A 12,442-nucleotide genomic window follows, 5' to 3' on the forward strand; every position below is an offset into this window, starting at 1 on the left:
ATCCCGTTTACCTTTGCAACAAAAAGAATAAAATACCTAGGAATAAACCTACCTATGGAGGTAAAAGACCTATAGTCAGTAAACTGTAAGACACTGATGAAAGAAATAAAAGATGACACAATCAGATGGAGAGATATACCATTTTCTTGGATTGGAAGAATCAATATTGTGAAATAGACTACACAACTCAAAGCAATCCCTATCAAATTACCAATGGCATTTTTCACAGAATTAGAAGAAAAAATTTTACAATTTCGATGGAAACACAATCCTGAGAAAGAAAAACAGAGCTGGAGGAATCAAGCTCCTTGACTTTGGACTATACGACAAAGCTAAACTATTCAAGACAGTATGGTACTGGCACAAAAACAGAAATATAGATCAGTGGTACAGCATAGAAAGCCCTGAGATAAACCCACGCACCTATGGTCACCTAATCTATGACAGAGATTAGAGGACAAGTCTATGACAAAGGAGTCAAGAATATATAATGGGGAAAAGATAGTTGCTTCAGTAAGTGGTGCTGGGAAAACTGGACAGCTACATGTAAAAAAATGAAATTAGAACACTCCCTAACACTATACACAAAAATAAACTCAAAATGGATTAAAGATCTAAGTGTAAGACTGTAAACTATAAAATTCTTAGAGGAAAACGTAGGAAAAACACTCTTTGACATAAATTGCAGCAAGATCTTTTTTGACCCACCTCCTAGAGAAATGGAAATAAAAACAAAAATAAACAAATGGGACTTAATTAAACTTAAAAGCTTTTGCACAGCATAGGAAACTGTAAAAAAGACAAAAAGACAACCCTCAGAATGGGAGAAAATATTTGCAAACGAAGCAACTGACAAAGGATTAATTTCCAAAATACAGAAACAGCTCAGGCAGCTCAATATGAAAAACAACAACAAAAAACAAAAACAAAAAAAGCTCAATTGAAAAATTGGCCAAAGGCCTAAATAGACAGTTTTCCAAATAAGACATACAGAGGGCCAAGAGGCACAGGAGAAGATGCTCAACATTACTAATTATTAGAAAAATGCAAATCAAAACTACAATGGAGTATCACCTCACCCCAGTCAGAATGGCCAACATAAAAAATCTACAAACCATAAATGGCAGAGAGGGTGTGGAGCATATGGAACCTTCTTGCACTGTTGGTGGGAATGTAAATTGATACAGCCACTATGGAGAACAGTATGGAGGGTCATTAAAAAACTAAAAATAGAACTACCATATGACCCAGCAATCCCACTACTGGGCATATACCCTGAGAAAACCATAATTCAAAAAGACACATGTACCCCAATGTTCATTGCAACACTATTTACAATAGCCAGGATAGGGAAGCAACCTAAATGTCCACTGACAGAAGAATGGATAAAGAAGATGTCGTACATATATGCAATGGAATATTACTCAGCCATAAAAAGAAATGAAATTGAGTTATTTGTAGTGAGGTGGATGGACCTAGAGTCTGTCATACAGAGTGAAGTAAGTCAGAAAGAGAAAAACAAATACCGTACGCTAATGCACATATATGGAATCCAGAAAAATGGTACAGATGAACCTATTTGCAGGGCAGGGATAGAGATGCAGACATAGAGAATGGATGGGTGGACACAGAGGGGGAAGTAGACGGCAGGATAAACTGGGAGATTAGGGTTGATATAAATATAGTACCAAATAGATAGCTAATGGGAACCTACTGTTCCCATTAGGATCTCAGCTCGGTGCTCTGTGATGACTTAGATGGGCGGGATTGGGAGGTGGGAGGGAGGTCCAAGAGGGAGGGCACATATGTATACATATAGCTGATTCACTTCATTGTACAGCAGAAACTAACACAACATTGGAAAGCAATTATACTCCAATTAAAAAATTCTAATAAAAAATAGTTACCATGGTATAAAGCTTTCTCTTCAGCACTTTACATTAGTGTTATGTATTTTTTAAAATAATATTAAAGGGTATTTAGTTGCAAATCTAAGGAAGACTGTTTTCTTTTAAGCTAGATCATGCACACGGTAAAGAAAGCATCATCAAAGCATCTAAAAAAATAACTTGCCTGAATTGTCTCATAACAGGAGGTTCCAATAAAGAATGCAGTGCTGCCACCAAAAACTAACCAGGAGAATTCAGGAGGCACAAAAGGAGGAGGGAGGAGATGCCAACCCAAACATCCTGTCAACTTCCTAGAAACCTTCACACTGGAATCTATCTTGCCTGAGAGATCTGCACACCACCAGGATAGACCTTGATTCAGTCCAAGTATGGGCAACAAGCAAGATGACTGGCCAAAGACAACCTGGAAAGCAAAATCCATTATCATAAAACGTGAGACTGCAAGCCACGTGGCAGAGCAGCTCTCCTGGGTTCCCTTACCCTACTGCTCTCCACCTGGGTGCCCCTTCCCAATAAAGTCTTTTGCTTTGTCAGTACATGTGTCTCCTTGGACAATTCATTTCCGAGTGTTAGACACGCTTGGGCCCTGGAAGGGGTCCTCCTTCCTACAACAATTATAGAGGAAAAGATTACCTATTATAGTAATACGTTTTGAAAGTTTTTTTATACTGAGAACCTTAAAACAGTAGGTTCACTGGCATACTTCATTACACTGAAAGGCAAAATTAAAAGCACTATATTTATTAGACAAATGATTATCATGTAACTAGTTATAGGTGCAACAGACTTTATTAAGACAACATACTGTAAAACAGCTTTATAAACTCACATGCTTACAGGGGCAAGTAGGCTATGTAAATTAGTGAAATGGTCAGGGTGTGAGACAGTTGGGTGGGTGAGTACACATCTTATCTGTAGCAGTCTGGATGGGCTAGATTAGGGCAGAGAAACAAAGAAGTCAATTGTTCAGTTGTTTAAGACAACCAAATTTGTTTGTTGCTCACACTACATGTTGGTCAAGGGTCAGCTGGGGACCCTGTTCTTTGTCATTAGAACAAATCTATCTAGATTTGACATATCTATCAAATGTCACTATCTAGAACATTATTGGTTACTATGGCAGAGGAAAAAGAAAGCGCACAGTTTATCTTGCTTAGTCCAAGCAACATTTTTTTCCTTAATTTGAAATATGTTAGAAGGTATGGTAGTCATTAGAACTGTTCTCAGATATTTTATAGCTTTCTTTCTTTCTGTGCACAAGGTACAATAGCACTTTCCTGCCTACTTGCAATTAGATGTTACTATGTGGCTTGGTTGGCCAACAAAATGTAAATGGAATTGATGTGCATAAACTTTAAGAGCCACAAGGTTTCTTTTCACTCAATACCAATAAGATATATTTTCAACTACAACAATTGTGACTATTCAAGAGAACTCTTATATAAGGTAATTTAAAACAAAGCTCAAGAAGTAGAAACAGTTACCAAAAAGTTTACAATTAACTTTGATATTTAATTTTTAATATATAATGAAGCACCAGCATTCAAATAAATAGTATTTAACATCTGATAGAAGACTCAAAATATTTATTTAATCATAGTGTCTGTATTTTCTTATAGTGAAACCCAAGAGTATTGTCTGCAAGGAGCTCCACACTTTGATTTTGTTCTCCACCAATGTCTGTTTCTGATTCTCGTTGTTAGTGGAGATTGGGGAAAATCATCCCCACATTACCACATTTCTGGCCCATTCCCCCACCTCCTCAACCATGTCCAGGATTAGTCTGGGGAATGGAAGTAGACAGAATTGCAAATGCAAGAATCATCTTCATTTATATGTATGAACTGATAAACACTAACTCCTTTATTTACATGGCTCCTTCCTCTCCCCCTATATTTTCAGTACAATTGACTACAGGAAGTATTGGGTCCCTATTAGAGTCAGGTGTAATGGTTAATGGCTATTTTCTGACTTAGGAGCAGAATTTGGAGAAATAGACTCCCTATTATTCCACAGGGACACATAAAAATGTATAGAGGTAAACATATTTAAGTATTTGAGTTGAACATTAAATGTCATATTAGAATATATATTTCATTGTACTGGTGATTGAAATCTGTAAATACTATGCCCTAGAGTAAGTTTCAGCTTCTCTAAGTGTGAAGAAGAGGTTCCGAAATTACATTCTTTCATGTATAGCTCCCCCAACAGTGTCCAAGGATAGTAATTAGATGACTATTCTTTCTTTTTAAATTTTGTAATCTTTGGCTGTGTTGGGTCTTCGTTTCTGTGCAAGGGCTTTCTCTAGTTGCGGCAAGTGGGGGCCACTCTTCATAGTGGTGCGCGGGCCTCTTCACTATTGCGGTCTCTCTTGTTGCGGAGCACAGGCTCCAGACGCGCAGGCTCAGTAGTTGTGGCTCACGGGCCTAGTTGCTCTGCGGCATGTGGGATCTTCCCAGACCAGGGCTCGAACCCATGTCCCCTGCATTAGCAGGCAGATTCTCAACCACTGTGCCACCAGGGAAGCCCAAGATGACTATTCTTTAATATGAAAAATGATATTATAACAATCCTATGGTATTTTTTCTTTCAATTGAATAAGAGTATAAAGAGTATATTTAATAAGTGGGGCAATATTTTTTAACCATCATTATGTTTTTAATATAATTTGCCTAATATTTGTCAAACATAATGGATAAAACAGAAAACGTTTTTTTTCCTCTATTCACTTTCATAAAATAGATACAGATAACTTAGAGATCATCTAGAACGGTGGTACCCTGGGGAAACTTGAGTTATTTTTGGGGGTCTGTGAGGTCAAACTATTTCCACAATAGTAAGACATTTTGTGCCTCTTTCACTGTGCTTGACATTTGATGGTGTAAAAGTAATGGCGGGCAGAATTCTAAAACAGCCCCGAGGTTTCACTCTCTGGTGGGCACACCTTGGATAACCTTCTCATCTTGAATGTGGGCAAATCCTGTGAATATAGTGGGCTACCACTTCCATGCTTTAGTTTACTACTCAGTTAACTCTGAGCTATTAAAGGAGATTATTCATTGGGCTTGATCTAATCGGGTAAAACCTTAAAAGGAATGGGGCCCTTTGTGTTATAAGAGATTTGAAGCACAGGAGAGATTTGATGTGTAAGAAAGTTCTCCATTGTTGGCTTTGAAGATGCAGGTAAAGAATGCAGTGGCCTCTAGCTGCTGAAGGTGCCTCCAGCTTATAGCCAGCAAAGAAATGGGGACCTAGGTCTTGCAACTTCAAGGAATCTAGTTCTGTCTCAGCTATATGAACTTGGAAGAGGACCCTAAGCTCCAGATGAGAACTCAGCCTGGCCAACATGTTGAACTAAGCCTTGTAATACCCTTAGTAGAGGACCAGAGATGCAGTTCCCAGACTACTAATGGACAGGACTTCAAGCTAATAAATGGGTAGTGTTTTAGACCACTAAGTTTGTAGCAATTTGTGATGCAGCAATGGAAAACTAAAATAGTGGCTAAACTGCTGACACCTTGGCACAAATCAAGGCACCAAAATGTTTTAGTAGTCATCCATTCTTCACTTCCATGTACTCACAGGAAAAGATTCCAGTTTCACTTACGAATGTCCTCAATGATAGAGTAAATAATTTTATCAGATCTCAAAACTTGAGTACAAGTCATTTTAATATTCTGACTGATGAAACACCATAAAGCACTTCTGCTGCATACTGAAGTACAGTTTGCCTTAAAAAAAAGAACTTGTGTGACTGTTCGAATTGTGATCAAAACTAGCAGCTTTTATCACTGAAGGCAATTTTTACTTGAAAGAATGACAAACTATGATTATTAAGATTTGGGTATTTGGCAGACTTTTTTTTTCCTCAAAAATGAATGAAATAAGCCTATCATTTCAAGGAAAAAACTGACAGTATTTGTTGACAATGATGAAATTCAGGCTTTCATGCAAAAATTAGAATTTTGGAAAACTTAAACTCTCTACTGTAAGTTTGACAACCTCTCCATACATAAAGACTTTTTCTTATGATATCAGTGGTTTATTAATGAATGTGATTTTTAAATATTGCACAGTAAAAGGTATCAACATTTAGAAGATCTGCATAGCTCAAATATTTTCCAAATGATCAATGCATGATGTTACAAAATTATGCATGGGTAAAATATCCATTCAGAGTGCAAGTGACCAATGGATTTTAATGTAGTTGAGTATGAAATGTTGATTGATATGGTTCCAGATTCCAAATTGTAACTGCCCTTTAAGAAACTACCATTTGTGGAGTTTTGGTTTAGTAACAAAGAAGAATACTCACAGTTAACTGAGAAGATTATAAAGTTCTTTCTGTTTTCCAACTACATTATCTGTGTTTTCTCCATATACTTCAACTAAAACAACATATTGCAAGAGATGGAATGCAGAAGTAGATAGACGATCTCTCACTAAGGAATATATTAAAGAGATTTGCAGAAATGTAAAACAATACCACTCTTCTGACCAAATTTATTTTTGTTTTGGGAATTATAATTATTTTCATAAAATATGTTATTTATGTTAACAAGTCTTGGGCTTATTATTTTTAAATTGATGAATAAATGAATATTTTAAAATTTGTCTCACATTGAATGACTATTATAGTAAATGTTGATAGAAATAATGCAGAGAAACAAAAATTTTCTGGAAGCTTCAATACTTTTTTAAAGTATAAATAAGTCCTGACACCAAGAGGTTTGATACATGTAAATACCGAAAAAAGTTAGGAATCCTTGGTTCAGAAAGGTTTTGTGCCCTGGCTCACATTATCTGTTTGCATGCCACCTGCTAACCAACTTTTAAACAAATGCTCCACATTAATTTTTTTTAAACAGCACACTACTGCTGATATCAGTTACTCATTGGTTAGTGTGGCCTAAATTGAGATTAGAAAATAGACCCACACATGTATAATATTAAATGGTTCAAACACAATAAAGGTTACGTGGGCCTCTCACTGTTGTGGCCTCTCCTGTTGTGGAGCACAGGCTCCGGACGCAGAGGCTCAGCAGCCACGGCTCACGGGCCCAGCCGCTCTGTGGCATGTGGGATCTTCCCGGACTGGGGCACGAACCCATGTCCCCTGCATCGGCAGGTGGACTCTCAACCACTGCGCCACCAGGGAAGCCCAATAAAAGTTATTTCTTGCTTAACAATTGCTGGCTTTATGCCACACTGTGATTCAGAAGCCCTGGTTCAGACTCTTTCATGGTTCTGCCATCTCTTGATGCTTTGTTAGCTGCATCCAGCTGGCAAAGGGTAAAAGTATACTTACTTCTTTAAAATCTTGCCTTGGAAGTGGCACACACTACTTCTGCTCACATTTCATTGGTGAGAATTAGTTAACGCCCACACCTGGATGGCAAACACTTCTTAGCTGCGAAAGGGGAGATATTATGTTAGTGGCTAGCCTGCTGCTACCACTGTGAAATAGTGTCTAGAGATTGAGAATTGGATTTGGGTATGAATCTTCATTCTATAACTTACCATCTCTGAGATTCTTTCTTCTTTATTGAAGCTTCATGAGTACAGGGAATTTATCTGTCTTGTTTTCCACTCTAGGCCTAAGTCTGGGTATACAGCAGTGAACAAGATACACAAAATCCCTATCCACATGGGGTTTACATGTCAACTGGACATCTAGGTTAAATTGTTTTTTGACATCTGGGTTAAAATTGATGAAAACACTCAAATTTCATATCTTGTGGAAGCCCAAAGCCCATCCAAGATTTCTAAAAATTCCTGGGAGGATGAGATTCTCATGATTTCAGCTGCTTTCTAGACTCATCTCCCTACATGTGTTGCCTTTTTATTCACTTTTATTCACATTGCCATGGATGCTTAATTCAGCCATTTCACACATCTCCACCAAAATAACTCACCCAGACTAAGCATTTGTGAGTAATGGAGACTTTCCTTAAGACCTTGGTAAGGATCATAATGCTCATTGCAGAGCAAGAATCTCTGTATCCATATTAGCCATTTTTGCTTTCAAAATCCTTTTTCGCTATCCAGTCACCCTGGGTCGCTATTTGGATTTTTTCCCATCCAGCTGCCGGCATTCTACCTCACTGACTCCCTTCCCATCTTTTGGATTATTTCGTAAGAATTTGAATTCATTTCCCTTTATAATTTAAAGCACTTCAGCTTTCTTTAGTTTCCATTCCTCAAACTTAATCAAGATGCTCAGCAGATAAAAAGACCTTCTTTCTAATTTTAAAAGAATATAGTAGTGATTACCGAGTGCAAATAAAACAATTGGTATGTGTTTATTTTCCCTAGGATAATGGCTCAAATCAGGGTTGAGATGATGACTGATTATGAGGGCAGAGACTATGGTCTCCAGGGCCTAGTTCACTACTTGGCATATAGCAGCATGCGGTAAATATTTTTAGAAGATAATTATGGAATTCGGAGACTCTTTGATGAATATTGGGATAAATGACCAGCAATTTAGTAGTTTGTAGTGATGCCATGGGGTAGAAAATGATGAAGGCTGATTTCACATCTGTATTTCTTCAGCATTTGGTTATGCTTGTTATAAAACAAATTAACAAGTATCACTGCCCGTTTTGGTTATTTTACAATATGGCTGTGTGTTCTGATAACGATTGTGATGAAAAATTGGAGAAATAATAACATTTTTCTGAAATAATAGGATAACAAAATTAAAATAATGGTGGGAAATTAACACAGAAACGAGAAGAGTAAGATGGAGAAAGTAAATTAACGTTGTATTGAACTCCTATTATCAGCCTCTTTAAAAAGCGGTGTTTAAGTAGTAATCTCTTAAAGTCCTCATTATAACCCAGATAGTATTTCCCTATTTTACAGATGTGGAACTTGACGTTGACAGTGGTTTGCTAACGAGTGAAGGGGAAGAGGGAGCACTAGAACCCCAGCCATCCTAAATCCTTGTCATACTGCTGCACTTGAAGACTAGAGGTATCTCTTCTAATTATGCGTTATAAGAAGTCAGTAGAAAGCATTAAAGGCAGATTTTGCGACCTGACACAAACTTGCCTGAATCCTTTGCAATCGAGGACCGCGGCGAGCAGCTAAGGAGCTCCTAGATGATCGATCCTCTCCGAGAGCTTTGCGTGCGCGTGCCCGAGATGGTAACGCCCACCGCACGCCGCCGTAGTGCTCCGTCGCCATAGCGACTGCCCGTGGCAACCGCGGAGCTCTGAAGGCCCGCAGGCGAGCTCCGGATTTGGGCCGAGTTCTCATCTTCTCTTTACTTCTGTGCCGACTGTTTTTTTCCTCCTTCCCTCTCTGCCGCCCTCCCTCCTCTTTCCCCTTCTCTAGAATCATGGCGGGCGGAACCGGGGACGTTCGGAAGCTTTTCATCTTCACTACTACTCAGAATTACTTTGGACTGGTGTCGGAATCTTGGGACCAGCCGCTGCTGTACAACAGTCCTGAAATCAACAACTTCTTGGACGACGGGAACCAGATGCTCCTCAGAGTGCAGCGATCCGACGTCGGAATTTCCTTTTCCAATGTGGTATGCTTCCCTGCACCCCTGCCCTGACCTACCTTTACGTCCCCGGGCTCAGCCAGAAGGATGTCGGGTCCGTTTCTGCCTTCCTGTTTGGATCATCCTAGAGGGCCCAGTGCTGTCCCCGCTTGATGAGCTGCGCTGGCCTCGTGCTTCAGCGTGTAGTTTCCAAGCTTGGATCCCCCCTGACCAAAGGAGGTTCCCAGTCCACGCACCTGAAGAGAACAATTCTAGTCTTTCTAGTTTTTTTTTTTTTATACTACAGATAGGTTATAGTTAAAAATAAAATATTTACCTTATTTATTTAAACATTTTTTCTTTCTCCACCCTGTTGAGGTTCTTCGAGGCAAATCCTAGTGTATCTTTTTTGGATTATATACGAGTTTAAATTTACTCTAGGGAAAGAATAGTTAGGAATTCAAATCTTTTAAGAAATGATAAGGCAGGAAGTTTAAATTCTTTTTGTTGTGCCACATATGATGTATTGATTTATTCATTATTATTTACTGCTGCCTCCACTGGCAAGATTGTTTAAGAAATGGTTGCATTTGCAACCAGGAGATACATACACACACACACACACACACACACATACACACACACATTCAGAATAATACATAGAAAAAAAATTGCCTCACACATTACCCCTGCCTAACACTGAGGCCCTGCTCAGTAAATGGAGGAAAATTAACAAGTGATAGTCATATATTAAACCTTTTCCTCTTGTGTTCACGGGTGTCCCTAGGTCTAACAGAGTATTTGATGCACAGCAAGCACTGAATGCGTTTTTTGTAGGATGATTGTATCATTCACCCTATTATGAATTTTTGGTCTTGGATTTCACTCAATTCTATTCAATCGATGTATTTTGAACTCAATATATGCAAGGCACTTTGCTAGGTTTGGTGAGTTTACAAAGATGTAAAAAGCATAGATAATCATAGCTAACGTTTATTTTCCCTTTACTCTCTGTCAGGTGCTGTTCTAAGTACTTTGTGTGTTTTGGCTTATTTAATAGTCACAACAACACTATAAAATAGAAACTTTTGATTTCCATTTTGTGGCTGAGGAAAGTAAGGCACAAAGGTTACACCCTAAGCATTAACTACTCCACTTCTCTAATAGGTTAATATAATTAAGAACATGACCCCCTGTGTCTGTCTTCTAGAGCCTCACTGCAGTGGCCTAGATTGACATATACTCAACAAGTTATAAAATCACACAGTTGTAAATGCCACCGAAAGTTTAGATAGAGTGTAATGGGAAATTAAGATCCCACAAGCCGCGTGGCCAAAAACCAAACCAAACCAAACCAAAACAAACAAAAAAAGAAAATGGAAACTATAACTTTTAGTTAAGCTAGTAGAGTCCAACAGTATATTTTATCTTTAGTCATACATCACACTACAGATTTTTAGTCATATTTGAAAATGTTTTGTTATATCTTAAGTTGTACTTTAGATATCTAAGAATCAGCATGATTGAAGAAATTAACAATTACTGAGTACCTACTATGGGTCTGGCATTGTCCTGGGTGCTGGGGATAAAGTTATGAACATGTCAGGCTTTATCTCCAAGGAGTAACATTCAAATGGACAAAAATGGGCTAAACACATGCACACAGGTATATAATGTAACATAATTTTGGGTATTGATAAGTGCTGTTAATAAAAATAGAGTAATGTTAAAGTAGTGATGGGCATGGGGAGGGGAAGTGCATTAAAATAAAGAGGGAGAGAATACCTGTCTGAATTAGTGACTTTAGAAGTGAGATTTAAATGATGACTTGTAGGCAGATTTAGAGGAAGAGTTTTCTAAGGAAAAGAAATGATAAGTACCAAGGCCTTGAGCTGGGTCTTATCTTGGTTTTAAGGAGCTGGAAAAAAAAAATCCAGAGTCATTGCTGAAGTTTAATGAATAACCAAAGAATGTGAAAGTTACAGTATGGGCTGATCATTTAGGACCTTGTACACCATTTAGGTTGAAATAGGAAGTCGTTGGTAATCTTAAGCAAGAGAGAGGTATGATCTGTTTTATGCTGTAGAATAGAGGTTGGCAAATTTTTTCTATAATGGGCCAGATAATAAATATTTTGGGCTTTGCAGGTCATAAGGTCTCTGTCACAACTCCAGCTCTGCCATTGCCATGAGAAAGCAGCCATGACAATATGTGAATGAATGAGTGTGGCTGCATTCCACTTTATTTATGGACACTGATACTTGAATTTCATATCATGAAATATTATTATTCTTTCGGTTTTTCAGAAAGTGTGGAAATAATTTTTAGCTTGTGGCCTGTACAAAACAGGCAGAAAGTTGTGGTATGCTGATCCCTGATCGATCCCAGTAGGTGATAGAGGTATTTTGCAACCTCAAAAAAGAACCAACTTTACACCTTAATAATTATCAAATTATAGTCAGTTAAGAGGAAATAGCAGTTGCCAATGATAGGGAAACTTGGAGGAGATGTGGCTAGGAGTGCTCATTCTCAGTTTTTCTTTACTCAGGGAATGATGAGCAGCTGTAGCCAACTTATCCTTTGCTTTAACTCTGACTTTGGCTAGGGCAAAGCTCATTGTCCTGATGGATGCCCCAGGATGGCTTGGACAGTGACTATAGATACTGTTTTCAAAGTATGATGTTAAAAGATGTATTTTCTGGGGCTTCCCTGGTGGCGCAGTGGTTGAGAGTCCGCCTGCTGATGCAGGGGACATGGGTTCGTGCCCTAGTCCGGGAAGATCCCATATGCTGCGGAGCGGCTGGGCCCGTGAGCCATGGCTGTTGAGCCTGCGCGTCCGGAGCCTGTGCTCCGCAACGGGAGAGGCCACAACAGTGAGAGGCCCGTGTACCGCACACACACACACAAAAAAGTATTTTCTGAATATTCTTTCTTCAGATAGGTGGGAGGAGGGAAATTTAAGGGTATGGTCTATTTAATTACTAAGGAATGAATGTTTCAAATCTACTTATCTGCAGCTTGTTATTCTCGCTTGTAATTG

The 12,442-nt window shown here is 38.6% G+C and overlaps 1 protein-coding gene across 2 annotated transcripts in view; it reads left to right on the plus strand.

Moving 5' to 3' along the window:
• Window positions 1-9,122: 9,122 nt before the first annotated feature.
• DYNC2H1 (dynein cytoplasmic 2 heavy chain 1) overlaps window positions 9,123-12,442 on the plus strand; it is a 372,064-nt gene continuing 368,744 nt past the window's right edge. For both annotated transcript variants that reach the window (XM_060157926.1, XM_060157925.1), the window contains exon 1: window positions 9,123-9,450. In XM_060157926.1, coding sequence (XP_060013909.1) covers window positions 9,256-9,450 — 195 coding nt within the window. In that variant the 5' untranslated portion in view covers window positions 9,123-9,255. The remainder of the gene's footprint in view (window positions 9,451-12,442) is intronic.

The sequence above is a fragment of the Lagenorhynchus albirostris genome, chromosome 9 (genome assembly GCF_949774975.1).
Source record: "Lagenorhynchus albirostris chromosome 9, mLagAlb1.1, whole genome shotgun sequence".
NCBI lineage: Eukaryota > Metazoa > Chordata > Mammalia > Artiodactyla > Delphinidae > Lagenorhynchus > Lagenorhynchus albirostris.